This window comes from Protopterus annectens, chromosome 10.part0 (assembly GCF_019279795.1).
Source record: "Protopterus annectens isolate FY-2018-M chromosome 10.part0, PAN1.0, whole genome shotgun sequence".
In the NCBI taxonomy this organism is placed as follows: domain Eukaryota; kingdom Metazoa; phylum Chordata; order Ceratodontiformes; family Protopteridae; genus Protopterus; species Protopterus annectens.
This window is the reverse complement of record NC_056744.1, coordinates 1,010,255,818-1,010,277,002: the sequence shown is the minus strand read 5'-3', so window position 1 is coordinate 1,010,277,002 and position 21,185 is coordinate 1,010,255,818. Positions and strand designations below refer to the sequence as shown.

The window sequence follows — 21,185 nt, the reverse complement described above, 5'->3', positions numbered from 1 at the left end:
GTAAGCATGTACAGAACTGTTGGCCAATGGTATCATGCACACTGATCCCACAGAGATAACAAACCTGCTAGTGGATAGGTTTGGCAAAAATTTCACTCCCTTATCTTCTCTTAACTTGCAACAACCCCCCCGCCGCCTTACATATCTGAAGAGCAGGTCCTCAAAGCCCTTTCCAAGGCAAAGAACGCATACTCTATGGGACCAGATGACATCCCAGGCTGTTTTCTAAACAGGCTAAAACATGAACTAACATTACCACTAAATACCTTTTTCAATCATAGCCTAACCACAGGCTTTGTTTTTGCAGAATAGAGAACAGCTAAAGTTATTCCCCTCCACAAAGGTGGCCTAGTAACAGACCCAGGGAATTGCAGGTAAATAAGCCTGACCAGCCTCATCTGTAAGGCCATGGAACATATCATTTTGGACCTCATAAATAAAGGCATAGGTGACCTTCAAACCCTGGATCCTACCCAGTTTGGCTTCGTGTAGGGCAGGTCCTGCCTGTTAAATCTGGTGGATTTCTTTGAAAGTGTGACCCAAGGCATTGATGAGGACAGATGTGTGTACACAGCATACCTTCACTTTGTAAAGGCTTTTGACACAAACCCACATTCAGGCATTGTAATAAACTCAGCAAACTTAATGCACACTCCTTTGGTGTAAGATGGTTTTCCAACTGGCTTACAAAACTGGACACACTATCAAAGTGGGTGACTCCACATCAGCCAGCAGAGCTGTTACCAGCAGGGTGCTACAGGGGTTGGGGGCTGTACTGTTTCATATATAGTTTTCAGAAATTCAGGTCAAAACTGGCTGACCAAGTTTGCAGACGACTGCAAATTAGGTGCAATCATTGAATCGCCAAATGAGGTCGGTATACTCCAGGAGCGTCTCACAGACCAGCAACTGGTGTATTAGTCATGGTCTCAAACTGAACACAAAGAAAGGCATCATCATCATTCCCTTCTGCACAAATAGTCTCCTTTCACATTATCAGATAAACAACAATACACTAAGTACTCATGAAGCAGTAAGATACCTAGACCACCACATATATGCCGTTGAAAGGAAAGCTTTCCACATAGCTCACTTCATTAGTAAAAGCATCACCTCGAGAGCAAGAGAGGTGTTATAACCCCCATATACTCATCCACCCCATAATTGAGTACAGCGCCCCATTCAGCATGTACTGTACTAAGCACCTGCAGCAATTAGAGAGACCTCAAGAGTTTTCTAACAATGAAGATCAAGGGCCTGCAGTATGTGCCTTACACAGACCAAGTAAACTCCTGTCACTATACTCTGTATCATATAGACTTCTTAGGGGAGATGTATGCCTGACCTACAGTGCAACCCAAGACTCAAACCTAATGAACTTAAAGTAGGACTTGCCGGAGAGACAGTCTATATCCCAGCGGTCTGCCACATCTGAACAGGCTACCAATTCATGTGAAACAGAGCACCTCTATGACACTGTTCAAGAGGAACCTGGTCAAGTGGATGGGGCACCATAAATTCTTACTGGGGCAGCACCCACAACCTTCCTGGACATGGGCAGTCATCACTAAATGCAGTCTTTGGTATTGACTAGTACTTCTAAGATATTACATTGGGTTGAAACGGCTAGGCTTAAATTGACCTTCAGGTCGATAGACTAGTAGTCTCCTATGATGCAATAAATATACTTTTACACATATGAAGTTAATATATGTAATGTAGCTTTCCAAACACCTGATGGCAGTGTGGTCTTTAAGATTTAAAAGTTGGTGCTTGGAGAACTGTATGTTTTTAATATGAAGAAGTCTGCAGTAAACGAGTGGACGAAAACCATCATTTTTTTCAGTAAAAATTGTACCTGGAGCTAGTGGGCATTTGCATTTTTTTTTTGTTTTGTTTTTGATGTTTTTCACTCCCATTCTCTAATGGTGTACACATCCAGGATGCCCTCCACCACACTCATACACACATCCAGGATGCCCTCCACCACACTCATACACACTCCTTTTCTGGATTTTGATCTGTCCTCTTAAGCTTTATTTACATTCTGCTGTTTGTAATATAGTCACTGTGTGTTTCCCAATGTTAGAGTACATTGATAATTAATTAGTACTTTGTCAGACCATAAGAACTGGGTTTCTTCTCGCACAATGCGGTGTGAGAAAACACTGCTTTAATATGTGGCTTGTGCCAGCTTATGTTGGTGGAGCAGTTGCACAAGGCTTGGCGGTGCTGTCATTCTGAGGCACATGCGACTGTTTTGAAAACTGGACTGGAGATGGCTATTAGAAGCTTAATATTGTTGCATAGTTCTTATTCTAATACTGCTAGAAGTCTCAAACACTGACACTTGTCTCTTATTATAACTGCTTCTGTGTGTTATTGTAATACTGCTCTAGGTCTCTTGTTCTGACATTGTTACAGGTTTCTTACATAAAAAGTAACTTTCCGTCGGATTAGCACACTGTTACCACAAATAACAAATAATCCAAAAGACAAAGTGGTTCCTTGTGTGCGAAGTGGGTGCTACGCTTAGCATCGATTCTGCATTCAAATTAATCCAAGTACACCAAACAAGCAATAGGGCTCCAAGTTCACCAAACAAGCGATAGGACTCCAAGATATATAGTTCAAACCAATTTGTATTTATTTTCATGGAGACGAACAAAAATAAAAAACAAAAAAACAGATGAGCGCTTTCACTATTAGGTTAGCTTCTTCAGATTGTTACAAACATAATGGAATACCATCCCTTATATAGTAATATAATCAGTACTTAGTTAAACTGACATACATAATTCGATAATTGTATGAGAGTCAGTTTTTTAAAAAATATACATCTTAGAAAATACTTTTTCAAGTGTGACTTGTTAAAATCATTTTCAGACTAGATTCATCGTTTGTATGCTTTAACTATAATGCATACTTGTATCTGAAAATATATTTAAAACGCATGAATTATATAAATAGTAAAAAGATTTCTTATATAGATATTTAAAGAAAACATATTCCTTTGGTTAAATAAATATAATTTGTCATATAAGCTAAAACGTCTTAAACAAGTTAAAAACAAATAAACTGTATCCAAAGTGTATTTTAAAAAATATACTAATACTGAAAACATTGCCTTTGTCTCATTCATTATAAAATATTCATATGGCATAAGTCAAACTTGTGGTTCAGACATAATATATATGTAAAAAATAGTTGAAACATATAACAATATATATATATATATTATCATCTGATAATGATAAAAAAATTTAAAATATATGCTTGATAAATGTATAGTGGATTGATAAATAAATAATAAATATATTACATCTTTCATTATGATTATGAAATTCATTGCAGATATAACAGATGAGTATGAAAATATATAAAAAAATATAAAAAAAAAAAAAAAAATAATAATATATATATACATTTGTTGGAAATAAATATGTAATATAATATAAACATAAATATTAATGTGTTATAACTGTGTATATAATGTAATGTATGTGTGTGTAGTTGTATATGTATGAAGAAAATATCAAATGATAGAATGAATGGAAAAACATGAATTTGAATATACATGTGTTAATGTAAAGGTGAAAAATATGTATATATATAAATATCTATAGAGATAAACACATGCGATGTAAAGACATATATATGTGTTTATCTATGTGCAACAGATGTGAATAAATAAGGTAAAGCATAGGATGATCAATTGTAGATATAAATAATTAAAATTATGTATAAATAATATGTGATATCAATATTTAAAATGTATGTATAAAAAATGAATAAATATGAATTGTATGTGTTGTAAATATGCATATAAGTATATCTATAAATATTGTTTGGTTTGAACTATTGTTACAGGTTTGTTTCATTATATTTCTGCAGGTCTCTATTCTTATAAAACAGATCTGTTTAATTACAGTACAGCTGCAGGTCTCTGTCCTTATTATTGCAGGCTTTTTATTGTTATAAATTTCAATCGGTACTGTTCTAATATTTCTGCAAGTCTCTGTCATGAATATCTGCTGCTGTGGTAAGTACGTCACACAAATAATTCCTGCCTTGCCTCTTGAGTCCTGACGTACATCCATTCATGACCGTGCTGCCGCCTTTCGCTAATCCTTGACATATTTTCCTCAGTTTCTCATTCTTAAAATTGGCAACAGCTCCAAGGCCAAGTTGCCATTTGTTTCTATCAGCCTGAGAGCTATATGTATATTTGTAGAAGGTAACAAGCATAGCTAATGTCATGTGAGTAGCCTACCTATTAAATGACAAATGAACTAAAGCACAGTAAAGTACCATATCTCTCCATTACCCCAAAGTTTTATTACAAAACAATCTTTTGTGCCATTATGTAGATATGTATATTTCTGTTCTGTGAAATTTTGGATTTTATGCTCACAAGCAGTTATTTTTTGTGGTAGTAATCAGTGTTTCAGATTGGAATTTGTGAGTGGTCAAGATGACTTCATTGTCAATTTTGTCCTTTAGGTGGACCAAAAGTTCACTTCATTAACATATTGACTATTTTAGACGTAGTGACCAGTTGTTCTTCAGGTGTACATTACAACATATCTTGAGTAGGATCTGTACTACTTTGCTTTGGTAATATGTGATGTAGTGCTGGGCTCATAAAGTCAAAAGTAACCAGACTAGATGTCACTGTCAATCAGCTAACCAGAGACTGTTTTACAAGGGTACTCCAAACACAACTAATCAGTTTGCCTTCCATTTTTTCAGTTGAATGAGTGTGTAATATCAAAAGTCCCATTCAGAGGGGCTCCTTGTAGTGATGCTGCTGGGCGACAAGTCCCTTATAAACAGATCATGAAGCAGCTCAATAGTTCGACTTCTGGAAGAATGTGGGACAACGTTCAGAAAGCTCCATATTACATGTACATGGTAAGAATGGCTAAAACTGTACACCATCTAAAGTTATCAGTTGTGCATGTTTCCCTAATGAATTCAGAAAATTCTTAGTAAATGCACAGTACTGAGTTCTTTAGTTTGTCTAATTTCATAGTGTAGAATAGAGCAAATGCACAAGCTTTAAGTAAACTTTATGTTGCAACTCCCAGTTTAACCCCCATGGTTTTAGCTTTAATATTGTATGACTGAATCTTAGTCTGCTAGTGAGACCAAAGCTTTGGAGTCGTACCTGGAAACAGGAATTCTTGTCCAAGTGGTCTTTTCAACCTTGCAAAGTAAGTAAATGCATTATACGTGGGACTGTATTACATTATCAAAGTTTCAAAACTTCGAATCTGATATGGTCGAAACCATATAATCGAAGTCTTGAAACATCAAAAATATAATAACATCTTCCCTTTCCATGCTGTACGGATCTCCGTTAAAAGATTTGAAGTTTCAAGACTTCGATCATATGGTGTCGACCATATCCGATTTGAAGTTTTGAAACTTCGATCTTCTGATATAGACCCTTCTACAGTTAATAAAAAAATCTTTTATTTATTTTTTTGTAAGTGTAAATAACGTAACTTTGGTATTAATGTAAATTATTTCATAAGTAATTGCATACCATATAGTGATAGGTTTTACTTAGTGCAAGGGAAGATAAATAGGTTTTACTTTAGTGCAAGGAAGGCATATGAAATGGCCTCACCAATTCATATCCCTAAAAGACAGCACTTCTTTCTTGTGTCCATTTAGTTTATCTGTATATATTTTTAATGAGAATCAAGTCCAAGCCAATTTCACACCTTTTATTTCGCAGAATGCACAAAGAGTTTTCACTCATCTGAACAGTTTATTTAAAAAAGTCTCTCCTCCTGAATCCTGCTTTGAATGGCAGATACTTGCATGCATTTGCCATCACCATAGCAGAACTCAACCGCAAATTCCGAGAGAGAAAGCAATTTTGGTTGTGAAACTTGAAGGTGAGAGCAAAGCTTGGGTTCCCTGAGCAATATTTAATATTAAAAAATAACATGAAAAGTTTACATTTTCAGGTAGTCATTACCCAGTTTTGGACTGATATTAATGATGATCATTGATCAGTGTGGAACAGAATAAAACTCATCCCAGAAAGATTATGCAGATGGTTCCCTTTCACGTCAAAAGTGCAACTGCCTAGCTAGGTGTAGTGCTCTGAGCTGATCTCTTTCTGCTACCTGAACTACAAGAATCATTCAGCATGACATTTTTTGAAGTTAATTTCTTTGTAGTCATTGAATGTTGCCAGAAGACATCATCTTGGAATGTTTTTCTGCTCATTTTGCTGTCAAACATGTTTGGATTTAGAGTCTGCTTCAATTTTTGTAGCAGATTCCTTAATATTTTGACAAGTAAATTAAATTGAAGGGTTAATGTTTAGCTTTGCACATCATTTGAGAAACTGCAGTAATGTGTGCAGACCTGTGCATGCACAATTTGTCCTGTGCTGTTACCCATGATTTATTATTTTTCCATACTTCTCTGAGATTCACTTTTGCAGGCACCATAATATTTTACTGTATTTTCCAAAATTGTAATCTGATTGTGCAAATAAGCTGAAACAAACAATACTCCAAAGTATGAAACTTCCTTTAAAAAGGTGATAGGAGGCCCTTCTGAGAAGCTGTCTGAGTACCATGTAGGGGATACTCTTTCCAGCATCAGCTGGTTTTAAGTCTCATTTTAATTTACTTCAGTTGTAGTCATATGAGTTTTGAGATGCGTTGCCAGATTCAGGGCCTTGGGGAAGTCTTCCATTCAGTGGGAACAAGGTGATGAAACAGCAGCACCTGCCCAAGAAAAATGGATACATAGATGGTATGCAGACTCTAGACAGAAGGCACCCCAGATGAGAGATATGTGAGGTAGCAGTGCTACCATCTACTCTGCTGTTCCATCATAAACATTGTAGTTTGATTTAACATGCAGAATAATTTGTCCTTCAAATTTTGGTTAAGTTTCCATAGAAGTTTGTGGATCTTGTGTTTTCCTTGGATAAGTCTGTCATGAGAATCACGCCATATTGCTACCAAATGGTATTCTTGCAAGAATGATCTCACTGATAATGTGTCCATTTCAGAAATATACTAAATGTATAACTATAGTCTAAGATTGACATAATAGATATTAATGTAGACATTTAGGAATTACACACAATGTTAAGTTGTCATTCTCGCCTTCATTCTTGCTGGATCAGCTCCGACTCGGCCTATACTATAGCTCGAGGCAGCCCTATAACCCACAATACCATGCGCTAACTCCCCAGATCTCATTTGCCGCTTCGCTGCGAGGTTGTCTTTTTTTACCGGCTCAGGTCAGTAAGAGATTTATTCTATTTAACTAAAATTTCAGGTAGTTTCTCCAATTAGTTACCCTTGTTTAGGTCCCTACTAACTGTACACCCTTTTTGTAGCCCTTTATCTCTTCTCTAGTTTATTTTTATCTTTGGGCCTACGGGCTTTACCTCAGTTTCCCCACCCCTTATAGTGTCTGTGTGTGTGGGTTTTAGTCAGTTCCCTTAACTTCCCTAATTTTAAGTTGAGTGTGTGTGTGGACTGACTGTGTTTTGCTGTGATTAGGACTATGTCCAAAGACACTAAGGTCTCGGGATTCAAGAAGTGTGACTCGTGCTGTTAGAAAATGTCTCTGACAGACGGTCACACTTCTTGTGTCTATTGCTTGGGGCCGTTACACCTGCAGGACTCTTGTTCCATCTGTCACGGATTTAGTTCAAGAGTCCTGCAGGAGAGGCGTAATAAGCTCATCCTAAGGGGCTTGTTTAAAGCCTGATGACTCCCCGTCCAAGTCTGGCTCTGGGAAGTCTTCAAAAACCGCCAAACCCTCGGCTCCAGCTTCTGAGTCGAGGGCTGGTGTTATCGAGATGGCTCCGACATCGGTTCCATCCGGATCTGTGGTGGGTAAAGTGGTATCCGCTCCGAAACCAGCATCGGAGCCGACCACAGCGCGCAAGCGCTCTAGATCCCCCACGATAGACTCTGTCCGATTGGCTCCGAGATCCCCTCTCCTATCAGAGCAGAGTCCTAGGGCTCACTCATCTAGGTCATCCAGGCTCTCCGATCATGACATCGAGAGGGTGGTCAGTAGGCTCATAAATTCTCAGGCACTAGCCCAAATACTCCAGAGCCCATCTCACCAGACAGTGGCTCCTTCAGTACCGCCATCGATTCCTCCTCCGACTCACCTCTCGAATTCGGAGCCGGAGTTTGTCGGAACCGTAACCTTACCCACATCGGAGCCGATACTCCCACCTTCGGCTCCGGTGTCGTTGGCTCCGACCTTTTCATTGGTTCCGTCCGTGGAGAGGTCCGGGCGCCGGGACTCCATTGTCGGCTACGAGGGGGCGAGTGGCATCGGACCCTTGTCCGACCCCGCTCTCCCTCTCGGAGCTTCGGCTCTGGTTAGTTCGGCCCCGACATAATTCTCGGAGCCTTCTCTGTCGGTGCCGGGGGCGTTTCCGGTCTTTTCGGAGCTGGGACTACCTTTTGTATCTGATAGGGGAGCCTTCGAGGTGATGAGGCGCGTGCTGGACCCAGTGTCCACTCCAAGGTCAAGTTCTGCAGCTCCTCCCTCTACAGTGCCTGTTACGGTCTCTGGCCACCCTCCTATACCTGACAGCAGAGATCCGAAGCATAGGGTATCCACCTTGGGTGTCTCCTCCTCTTCCGAGGGCTCCCTTAAAGTTTCATGGGAACCCCCTAGGAAAAGAAAGTGCAAGAGGAAGCACATAGACTCCCCCGAGTCTGTCACGTCAGACACCGACTTGGATGAGTCGGAGGGTTCCCCCAGATCCCCCTCTGAGGATGTCTCTTTTTCAGACATCCTAGAGATCCTAAAACAGAGGGGAAATTGGTCCACTCTCAAACCTTCCGAGGACGAGTCTGTTTACCTTGACGCTTTTGGATCTCACCTTTCCACCTCATGGGTGTTCTCCCCCTTTCGACCCACTAATGGAGGTAGTGGCTAGAAAGGCGTGGGCAGCTCCTGATACAATGGAACCTACCCCTAGGAGGCCTTCTAAATTTATTTCTGCACCAGAGGACAAGTCCTTTCTCACTAAAGGCATTTCAGTTGATGCTATGGTGGTAGCAGCAGCCACTAAGAAGGAATTGGCTGATCCTTCTGTACCCGTTCATCCTCCTAACAAACAGTCCAAGACCATGGACAGGTACGGCAAATGGACATTTGCTTCAGCGATCTTTACTATGCGATCGCTGAACTATTTGTCATTTCACCCGCCTTCAGAGAGACCTGCTCAAAGAGCTGGGTGAAACGGTACAGGATCCTTCTGCTGCGGGGTATCAGGACAAGATAAACTCCCAGCTGGCCACTCTGAACTCCATTGTTAACTCCTCCATGCGGCTTATCTCTTAAGCAGCCAATGGAGCGAGTAGGGCCGCTGGCACAGGTGTTGCGTTGAGACTGTGCCGATCCCTTCAAGGCGTCCTTCACCAACACCCCTTTTAATGGTTCAGAATTGTTTGGACCTCAGGTGAAGAATACCCTCACCAGATGCGAGCAAGTTGGTAAGACTCTCTCTGCCATGGGAGTCCACTTTTCCACACCTTCTAGACCTTATCCCAAGGGACAGAGAGGTGGAAAGATGTGGTTCCGCAAACCACAGGGAGTCGCGCCTGCCGCACGTGGTGAATTTCCCCCTAGAGGCAGAGGGGGGAATAATAACAGACGCCATCCTAGGGGCAGAGGGGGTCCACAGAACCAGGGTTCCAGGGAATCTTTCCCTGACCAGCCCTTTCAGCATCCCTGAGAAGCTGCCCGACTGTCCGCCTTCGGAGGCAGTCGGGGGAAGATTATCTCTGTACCTGGAAGCCTGGCAATCCCTCTCCCAAGACACATGGGTACAGAAGATCATGTCCGAGGGTTACAAAATTCCCTTCACTTCCCCTCCGGTACAACCGCCAAAACCCCTACCAGACGTACCACCCGCACAAAGAGGTCAGGCTCAGCTAGAAATAAAAAAGCTGTTAACAAAAAGAGTCATCCAGGCAGTCCCAGCAGTTCAGCTAGGATCCGGAATCTACTCCAGATTCTTTTTGGTACCAAAAAAGACTGGAGACCCATTTTGGACCTCAGCAGATAACCACTCTGTACAAAAGACAAAATTTCGGATGGTAACACTGCAGTCCATTCTACCCTTTTTGGGCAGAGACAACTGGATGTGCTCCTTAGACCTCCAGGACGCGTACTATCATATAAAGATACACAGGCGCTCCAGGAGGTTTCTCCGCTTCTGGCTGGGAGCCAGTCATTATCAGTTCAGAACCCTCCCCTTTGGTCTCACCACAGCCCCCCGGGTGTTCACCAAATGCTTGGCAGTGGTCATGGCTCACCTGAGACAAAAAGGATTCCAGGTGTTTCCGTATCTAGACGACTGGCTCATTTCCGCTACCACCAAGCAGCATCTTATAATGGCCAGGGATTACACTATTCAACTTTGCAACAGTCTAGGTATTTCTATAAATTTTGCAAAGTCCTCCTTGTCGCCTTGTCAATGTATAAACTTTATAGGCGCTGTATTAAACACCACAGAAATGTCTGCAACATTACCACCTCAGAGAGTGACAGACATAAGGCGGAATGTTCAGTCCCTGATGTCCTTCATGGATGCATCTGCAGTCATAACAAGTGGGTTGTCCTGTCGTCAGGCAGCCCTGCAGTCGGCCGGATTCCAAAGTCCGGGTCCGGCTTCGGCTGATGTCGCACTCCACCCGACGTCATCTCTGCTGGTCTTCGGGTATAAAAGCAGCAGCCGACGCCATTTTCCGCAGTCTTTCTTGCCGCTGTATACCAAGCAGAAGCTGTTCGCAAGTGCCGGTCGGTCGGATCCAGAGATTACTTCTACCGAATACTACAAGACTTCTAAAGCTAAGTACCCGTTGGGGACCCTTTCTTGCCTCAGCCGATGTCAGAAAAAGTTAACAATTGTTTAACCTGTGGGAAACAAATACCTCATAAAGATTTCCACTCTTACTGTCTGCCTTGTTTAGGCCCAGCCCACGACGTAGCAGCCTGTTCGCCTGTGCCTCTTTCAACCGACACGCTTAGGCGTCGGTCGGAGTTTGCAGAACAGTTTTTCGGTACTGATTTTGCGTACATTATGCCGCCGGATCCTCCGACTACCCAATCTTCCAAAAACGCAAAGATAAAGACCGACACTCGGTCCGCGGTTTCGCCGAAACCACGGCAAAGCAAACCAGGAGTGTCTCGGTTTCGCCGAAACCGAGAAAACTGCTCAAAGTACAGCTGAACCTATTCTTACAACTGAGGCCCCTGCTACAATTCTTGAATCGACCTCAGAAATTTTACCCACTACGGTGGTTGACTTATCAGACACCATCCCCTTGGATGTCTCTACCCCAGCACGTGGTGCTGCTAGGCCTCCAGCAGCCATGTCCATTAAGGCCTTCGCCAGGGCTAAAGCAGCCAAGACTACTAAATCAGTGCCTGTTAAACCCCCCTCATCCAGGCCCTCTTCTAGTTCTCAAATGCTTTCTTTGGCAGAAGATTTAATTTCTTTAATTAGAGGATCTCAATCTCACCCAGACAGGGCCTCTCAGCCCCCAGAGAAGAGACCTAGGGCAGAGCCCCCTGAGCCAGTGTCTTCTGATGATGAATCAGACATAACTGACCAGCCTGAGGCTCCCTTCTCCAATTTTGAAGATTCTGATGCTGAAGAATCCATTCCAGCTGCTTCCCACCAGAAGAATTCTCCTTTGGGGAAACCTTGCATGCCATGCGAGAACAGTTCCAATGGCAGCAACAGGATTTTTCAGACTCCAGAAAAAGACTTAGGACCTTTCTGCACCTCCCACAGCACAGGCCCTTAGCTATACCTCCTGTTCTCTCTGTGGTGGATGATGCTTTCAATGATGTTTGCTCCGCTCCAGATTCTTTACCCCCAGCCCCTGCCAAACCAGACAGATTTTACAGGGTGCCAGATACTCATCACCACCTTTACAAGGCCCCTCTTGCAGACCCAGAAACTATATCCCAGGGTCCCAAGGCAGTAGCCGCACCCACAGCTAAACACCCTATTCCTTCTGAAAGGGAAGCAAGGTCACTAGACAGATGGGGTAAAAGGTCTACACTTCAGCTACTCTCTCAGCTAGAGCTTTAAACTGTCAGTTTCACATGATACAATACCAAGAGTTTATGCTTGATCAGTTAACTAAAAAGCTAACTACTGATGAATCTCTTGATAAGAAATATGTATTAGAGATGGTAAATAACATACAACAGGTTAGCAACCATTCCTTAAAATGTGGCTATGATGCACTGGAGGCTTCATTTAGATCAGCCATGACAGGCACAGTGATAAGAAGACATGCATGGCTAAAGGAACAAACTTTACCGGATCATGTTAAAGCTAAGTTGCTAGATGCTCCTATGGACAAGACAAGTTTGTTTGGTACACCTGCCCAGCAGGTTATGAAGAAAATTGAAGAAAAGGCAAAATCTGTTCAAACTGTTAAAGATTTCCTGCAGGTTCAACCCCAAGGTTTAGCAGGAACTGGCCTGCCAAAAATTGGTCCTTTCCTGACTCCACAAAATTTCAAAGGGGCAGGAATAGACGCTCCAGAGGCAGAAACCAATCCAGAGGAGGTGCCTACAGAGGACGACAGTGGCAAGGTAACAACAGAGGCACAGACACAGCCACTGCCACTACATCAGCACAACCACAGTGACTTAATCCTAAATCCGCCTACCAGGGAACAAATAGCAGCTCCTCTAGGCGGAAAGTTAACCTTATTTTCAAAGAACTGGCACTACATAACAAAAGACAAGTGGATTTTACAAACCATAGATCAAGGTTACCGGTTTCACTTCCACACTTTACCAGTCAAAAGAGGAATGCCAAATCTACCTCCAAATCAAAAAACAGAGGCTCTACGCCAGGTAATGGAGTTAGCAAACATGAGAGCTGTGGAAAGAGTGCCAACAGCAGAACAAGGAAAGGGGTTCTACTCCAGACTATTCCTAGTCCCAAGAAATGAAAAAGTTGGAGACCAATTCTCGACCTGTCCACCTTAAATACATACATCATTGTCCCAAAATTCAAAATGCTGACCCTACAGCAACTTCTTCCCATGCTGGGCAAGGAGTCTTGGCTGGTAACTCTAGATCTCAAGGAGGCATACCTGCACGTCCCAATTCGACCAATCTGCAGAAGATACCTCAGATTTCTTGCAGGATCAGAGCACTATCAATTCTCAGCATTGCCCTTTGGCTTATCTACTGCGCCCAGAGTATTCACAAAATGCCTGGCATCAGTAATCGCCCATTGCAGACTACAGGGAATTCAAATTTACCCATACCTGGACGACTGCCTGCTACAAGGGGACAACAAAAGCAAGCTGACAACAGACTTACAAAGGGTCATTTACTTGCTACAAGGACTGGGATACACAGTCAATTTACAAAAGTCAAGGCTGATACCATCCCAAACAAGGACATTCTTGGGCTGAATTGGACACAGTACAACAAATGGCATTCCTGACTACAGAAAAACAAAAGAACTTCCTCTTTACTTCTTGGCACTAACAAAACTGAACAAGTTAACAGCAAGAAAATTTCTACAGGCCTTGGGCTTCATGGCATCATGCATAATCTTGGTCCCATTTGCCAGACTACATATGAGGAAACTTCAGTGGTACCTAAAGAATTTATGGTCCCAACACAGACACAGTCTAGAAACAGAAATCCCACTAATTCCATGCTCAAAACAGGAGTTCCTATGGTGGGCTCAGGCATGCCAGTCAAACCCAGGCCTGCCCTTCCGCAGATGTCAACCAAGCCAGACCATCACAACAGACGCTTCAGACCTAGGATGGGGGGCTCACATGCTGGACAAATGCGTGCAAGGATTGTGGACACAGGATCAACTTCACCTGCACATCAATCTAAAAGAAATGCTGGCAGTAAAACTGGCAATCCAAAAGTTCAAACCATTCCTCAAAGAGGGCCAGTTGATAAGGACAGACAACACCACAGTCATGTGGTACATCAACAAACAGGGAGGCACTCATTCATACCCCTATGCAGAATGACCTTAGAGCTGTGGACCCTGGCACTCATCTACAACATTCAGTTACTGGCAATATTTGTACCGGGAAAGACAATACTCTAGCAGACATACTAAGCAGAACCACTGATGCCCACGAATGGAAGCTGCACCCGGACATCTTCAAGACCATCTCAAAGAAATGGGGAATGCCACAGATAGACCTATTCGCATCACCTCTCAATCACCAGCTCAAAAATTCTGCACAAGGACATTCCACCCACTAGCATGGAAAGTGGACTCACTCTCCTTCAACTGGAAAGGCCTAACAGCATATGCATTCCCTCCTCTTCCTTTGATACACAAGGTACTACTAAAATCAAGGAAGAACGTCCAAGGATAATCCTGATAGCCCCAAACTGGCCAAGACAACACTGGTACCCACTACTGAAGAGCATGTCTCGAACAACATGTGGCCAATACCCTGATGCCTTTGATGTTAACTCAGAACAACTACAGCATCATACATCCAAACCTAAAACGCTGCAACTGACTGCATGGAACATCACATAGCAGCAGCTAATCCAGAACTTTCCCAAAGAGTTAAAGACATTATTCTTGAAGCACGCAGACCTTCAACAAGAAAGAACTATGCTGGAAAATGGAAAAGGTTTGTCATTTGGAGTACCGAAAGAGGAAAAGATGTGTCAAACATAGATATGCCTAACATTCTGGAGTATCTGGCGAACTTCTTCATTCAGGCCTGTCCTACTCCTCCATCAAGATACATGCATCAGCTATTTCAGCAGAATACAGCTTTGATCCTCCTGTTTTTCGCACCCTTTGCTCAGGCAGTTCCTCAGAGGAATCAAGAATGTAAAACCTCCAAGGAAACCACCATTACCAGCTTGGGACTTAAACTTTGTGCTAGAAAAGTTGACACTAGCACCCTTTGAACCAGCAGCAACAGCAGACCTACAACACCTGTCATGGAAAACTGCTTTCCTACTGGCAATTACTTCAGCAAGGAGGGTTTCGAACTACAGGCCTTAATGGCAGTGCAACCCTTCCTAATCTTCCACCAAGATAGAGTGTCCTTGAGGACTAATCCTACATTTATGCCTAAGGTGGTATCCAGAGTATCTTTAAACCAGGCAATCCACCTACCTTCCTTCTTTCCCAACCCACAAAACAGAGGGAAAGAATACTGCATACCTTGATGTACATAGACAGCTACGCTACTACTTGGACAGAACAAAAATAGCAGAAAGACTGACCAACTTTTGTAGCCTATGCAACAGGAAGGGAAGGAAAAGCTATTTCCAAACAGACAATCTCCAAATGGATAGGAAATTGCATACGATACTGTTACTCCTTCCATGGAAAACCAATTCCACAGAACATAAGACCTCATTCTACAAGGGCAACAGCCACTACCACAGCCTTCTTACGAGGAGTGGCAACCAAAGACATTATTGAGGCGGCTACTTGGACCTCCGTGCATACATTTGCCAAGCATTATAATTTGCCTCTTTATTCCAGATCCCGAGCAGGGTTTGCCACTGCTGTACTGCAAGGGATCTTAAACACACCATAATCTACCTTTGTCCTCCTCCCCTAGTTGGCTATGGTATTCTACCCATTGTTATGACTGCAGATGCATCCATGAAGGACATAGTACAGTTTTGTACCTACCATAAATGTAGATGTCCGAACTGGATAGCATCTGCAGTCAGGATTACCCTCCCTCCTTCCCTCTGTGGTACTCCTAGGGTGTTTACCCTCCTAATAGCTAGCTGTTGGGGAGTCTTTATGGTGTATTTGTTTGTATATATGTACATATATGCTTATTGTTGTGTTTACCTCTATCTATTTGGAAACATTGGCATCTATCCAAATTTTACCCTGCAAGAGGGCTACTGGCATCTGGGGCAAGAAACACTGAGGAAAATGGCGTCGGCTGATGCTTTTATACCCGAAGACCAGCAGAGATGACGTCGGGTGGAGTGCGACATCAGCCGAAGCCGGACCCGGACTTTGGAATCCGGCCGACTGCAGGGCTGCCTGACGACAGGACAATCCACTTGTTATGACTGCAGATGCTATCCAGTTCGGACATCTACATTTATGGTAGGTACAAAACTGTACTTTTCAGCCCAACAGAGTTCAAGTCAAGCTAGTATTGAAAGCATTAGGCCTCATGGCAGCGGCTATTCTTCTTCTCCCGTTAGCCCGCTTCCACATGAGGATCCTTCAGTGGATGCGGTTTTCTCAGTAGTCCTTTCAACAGCTACCAATGACTCACAATATTTTGATAACCCCTTCTTGCAAGAATCATCTCTCCTGGTGGATGGTTTCCCCTCCGCTTTTTCAGGGCAGACCCTTTGTCCCCACCCCCCAGTTGCCACGGTGACAATGGATGCCTCCCTGATCGGGTGGGGGGGCATTATCAGGGCAGGACGGTCCAGGGCGCATGGCAACAATCAGAACGCCACTTGCACATAAATGTCCTGGAGATGAGGGCGGTGCTTTTGACGTTGCAAGCCCTTCAGAGCTCTCTTCCCACAGGGACTATAGCAATTCAAACGGACAATATGTCTGTAGTGTGGTACATAAACAAGCAGGGCAGAACAAAGTCCTACCCCCTATGTCGAGAAGCACTCAGACTTTGGCAATGGGCGATTTCCTCTCAACGGTTTCTGATAGCAACGCACATCCTCGGGAAGTCCAACGTCATAGCGGACAGATTGAGCAGAACTATCCTCATGTCTCACGAGTGGTCTCTAAATCAAGCGGTAGCAGACAGAATATTTCAGAAGTGGGGCCAGCCTTGCTGCGATCTTTTCGCAACTCCTCAAAACAGCAAGTGCCTCGACTTCTTCACACACTTTTCTCTACCAGGCCATCCCCCCAGAGACGCTCTTGTTCACGATTGGCCCCGGGGTCTTCTATATGCCTTTCCTCCCTTGCCATTGATCCCGCAATTAATTCAGAAAGCAACCGCATTGAGATCCAAAATGATCCTCATTGCCCCGTTTTGGCCTCGACAAGTATGGTTTCCGTTTCTGCACAGTTACCTACTGGAACAGCCTTGGCATCTGGAACCCCTTCCGGATCTGTTAACCCATCTCACGGGCAAGCTGCATCAGTCTCTTCATTCCCTCAACCTCACAGCTTGATTGCTCCACTTCCAGCCTTAGCCAGGCTTCCCCTTATTTCTCCTCCTGTTCGTGATATCATTCTAGCTTCCCATAAGTCCAATACTAGGAAGACGTATGCGAGTAAATGGAAGCGTTTTTCACATTGGGCACAAACTAAGTCCCTAGATCCTTTCCATGCACCCATTCATCAGGTTCTAGATTTTCTGGTGGAGCTTTTTCATTCAGGGTCATCGTCGGCCACTATCAGGGTACAATTAGCGGCCATTGCTAATTTTCATGTTGGGCTCTCAGAAGCAAATATTATGTCCCACAAACTTTGTAAAGCCTTCCTCAAGGGCATCTTTTTGCTTAGACCTCCAGTTAAAGATCCACCTCCACAATGGGATTTGAATTTAGTTCTAACCTCATTGATTCTGCCTCCCTTTGAACCTGCAGCTTCTTGCTCCCTCAAACTTCTTTCTTGGAAAACTCTGTTTTTAGTAGCCATAACATCTGCCAGAAGGGTATCGGAACTTCAAGCTTTGTCGGTCCGCTTTCACAAAGACAGGGTAACTCTCAGAACAAACCCTTCCTTCCTACCGAAAGTGTCCTCGGAAACAAATCTAGACCATTGCCTGTCTTCTTCCTAGACTATGCCAACAGGGCTGAACAGAAATTACATTCATTAGATGTTCATCGCCAATTACGGTATTATCTAGACAGTACAGAACAACTCAGTCAGACCAGCTCTTTCTATCTTATGCTGCAGGAATGAAAGGGCTTCCGGTATCGAAGGTTACTCTTTCCAGACGGTTGACATCTATTATTACCTTTGTCTATGAATTGAGACACAGGCAAACTTCCGTCTAGGCCTAAGGCTCATTCAACCAGGGCACTATCAACATCAACGGCATTTCAAGCAAGGTTACCACTAGATGCCATATGTGCAGCAGCTACATGGGCTTCCAAACATACCTTTATTGCCCATTACAAACTTGATATAGCCTCCAGAAATAGAGCTGACTTTGGTTCCACCGTACTCAGGAGTCTGTTCCATTGAGCCACCCAGGACTAAGATGCTAGGGACGCTGTCCCATCCAGCAAGAATGAAGGCGAGAATGACAACTTAACATTAAAAAGTTATGTTCTTACCATAACGTTCCATGTTAGTTGTCTTCTTCTCGCCTTCTTTCTTGCGTCCCTCCCTCCTGCCCCCTAGCCTGGATAGACTTCAGGCCTCTGAGTCCTTCCATTTCTGGAGATATAACATGTTACGGTTTCCCAGTATCCTTAATGTTACTAGCAGGGAGCCCATACTTGCAAATGAGGATTATGATATTATTATATTATATTTATACTATGTCTTGGCTTCCAAACGAGATCTGGGGAGTTAGCGCATGGTATTGTGGGTTATAGGGCTGCCTCGAGCCGGTAAAAATAGCTCTCGAGCTATAGTATAGGCCGAGTCGGAGCCGAAGATCGGCTCCGAACCCATCCAGCAAGAAAGAAGGCGAGAAGACAACTAACATGGAACATTATGGTAAGAACATAACTTCTTATTATTCTGTAGTAAAACTATCCAGCATATTAAAGACTTAATAGGCAAAGATGTATAAACATATTAGTTGTGTTAATTTATTGCTGGTAAACTTAGTCATGTCGACCAATGTGGTGATTCAAGAACAATATAGAAAAGTATGTGGAAGGACACCAGAATTGTTCTGTTATTAAATACAATAATATATAAAGTGCAGGTTATGTTGTACAGAAAACATGTAAAACGTCAACACTGAAAACTAAGCATTTATTGTATTAGAAACTTTCTGGGCTATACTGTTCCTCATCAGCATGTCACTTAAGTTTTAAAATAAACTACAGTGTGTGTGTGTATGTAATCTAAATTTAAAAAAAGTAAATCACAAGACAATAAACAATCATCATCACCCCCTTTTCCCCATTTTTGTACATGAGATCTGGGCATCTCATCAGCTTTCACCATCTCTCTTGATTCACTGCCATTCTCTTACCTTCTTCAACAGTCATGCCTGACTGTCACAGGTCTTTTCTGATGCACTCCATCCATCTTTTTCCTGGACACACTCATTTCCTGATGCCTTCTTCCTGTCAGTCAGAAGTCATCTTCTGCAGATTGTTGTATGCTTTCCTGCACACTTGCACGAACCACTGTAATTTGATCTCATTTTTTTTGTTACCTTCTCTGCGATTAGGAATGTCTTTGCTTCTACTCTGATGTCCTTATTGCTTTGCCTGATCCACAGTGTGAATCATTCCTGCCTTCTTGTACATTTCATCTACATCACCTATAGTTTCCTCATATTTGCTGCCAAAGTTTCTATACCATAAAGTAAAAGTGGTTTCACTTTTGCTTCATATACCTTGCATTTCAGCTTCTTTGGCATTCTTCTGTCACACACTACCCCTGACACTCTGTGCCAGTTGGCTGCAGCCCCACAGATTCTAGTTTTGACTTCCTCATTCAGACTTCTTTCTCTACAGCCACCCACTCCCAGATATTTATTTATTTATTTATTTAACATTTGTTGAGCATAAAGTCCGACTAGGACAGAGCCTATTTTAAATGGAGGCCCAGAAAGAAAGGCTTCAGACATACACCTGTCTTAGCATTTTCCCTTTGCTTCCCTACTGATGCTTGAGGCAAAATTGCTCAAGCATTAGTAGTCTGCAGAAGAAAAAAAGATCAACAGCATTACACCAAATGCTTTTCTCCATAGAAATTCTAATTGTTCACTGGGAATGATTTACTTTTTTGGGAGATTTCTCCCTTCAAGTTAGTGCGACTGTGGAGTTGGTGTATGCAAGTTTGGGAGGATACAGGAGGCTTGCCCCCTTCCACAAAACAAGAAAAAAAGGAGTTTTGGTTTGGCCATTTTGGTTTTCAGGCCTTTTTTTATTTTGAAATGTCAACTTTCAGGAAGTCAGTGTTTCATAGCAGAACCATTTTACCTTCTATCTCCATTATTAGCGTCTTCTGATTTCCCTCATTTGATGGCAGTAAACCTGACTTATCTTTACTCATTTTAATCCTGTGTGCATTCCATTCCCCTGTCATTTCCTGAAGTTCTTTTTCAGGGTCTGTCTGTCTGTAATGCCGCATTATCTGCATAGAGCAGTTTTGTTGATATATCCCCTCCATCCTGTTTCCTATTGTAGTCCATCACCAGTATGTACAGCGGTGGTTCAGAGCTGAACCCTGATACATCCACTCCCACTGAGAACCCCTCTGTGACTCCAAGCACTTTGTGCTTTTGTGTCACTGGGTCTTTGCACATGCTTGTACTAGTTCTACCAGTGTTTCTGGGACTTTGAAACATCGCAGGACTGCATAAATCAACTTTCTTGGGATATTGGCATATACTTTTAACATCCATGTAAAAGCTATAGAAACTGAGCAGCCTAAACATGGTGTCAAGATGAAAATTACATTAGAAATTGATTCTGAGATTGAAGAAAATACTGGAAGAAAATCAAAATCATGTTCACTCAGAAGAAAGAAGACCTACCACTTGCTTGGGGTAATCAGTAGTGCTGTAGATTGACATTTTAATTTTTCTTTCTTTTTGTGCTGCACTGTGGCATCTCGAAGACTGCATTAGATCTACCTGAGCAGTATGTTTTAGCTGTCCATGCTTTCCACTGAAGTTTTGCAGTGATCTGCCCACTGGATTGTTGCATCCAACATGCAAATAAAATTCACAATTGTCTAAATAGTATACCCAGATGGTCTAGTTCATCCTCCTGCCTTCCAGAGCAGGAGCACATAACTACTTGGTTATGCTTGGAGACCTGATCATAGTCTTGTGTACTTGGCAGTTTGCATAATTGGTAGTTTCATCAATGTACTATGCTAAATCATAGTGAAAGTTTCTAAGCAGATTTGATTAAATTCTGGAATTTGCAGCTTGTTAAAGCCTTGGATTAAATCCAGTTCACCCTTAGTAGAGAAATTTCTTGGGCTGGTCATCCCCATCTTGGCTTGGTGAGGATCCATTTCATGTCTG

At 42.7% G+C, this 21,185-nt stretch overlaps 1 protein-coding gene across 2 annotated transcripts in view; it reads left to right on the top strand.

The window, feature by feature from the left end:
* CTBS (chitobiase) overlaps positions 1 to 21,185 on the top strand; it is a 302,603-nt gene that overhangs the window by 240,673 nt on the left and 40,745 nt on the right. For both annotated transcript variants that reach the window (XM_044085766.1, XM_044085765.1), the window contains exon 6: positions 4,753 to 4,914. In XM_044085766.1, coding sequence (XP_043941701.1) covers positions 4,753 to 4,914 — 162 coding nt within the window. The remainder of the gene's footprint in view (positions 1 to 4,752; positions 4,915 to 21,185) is intronic.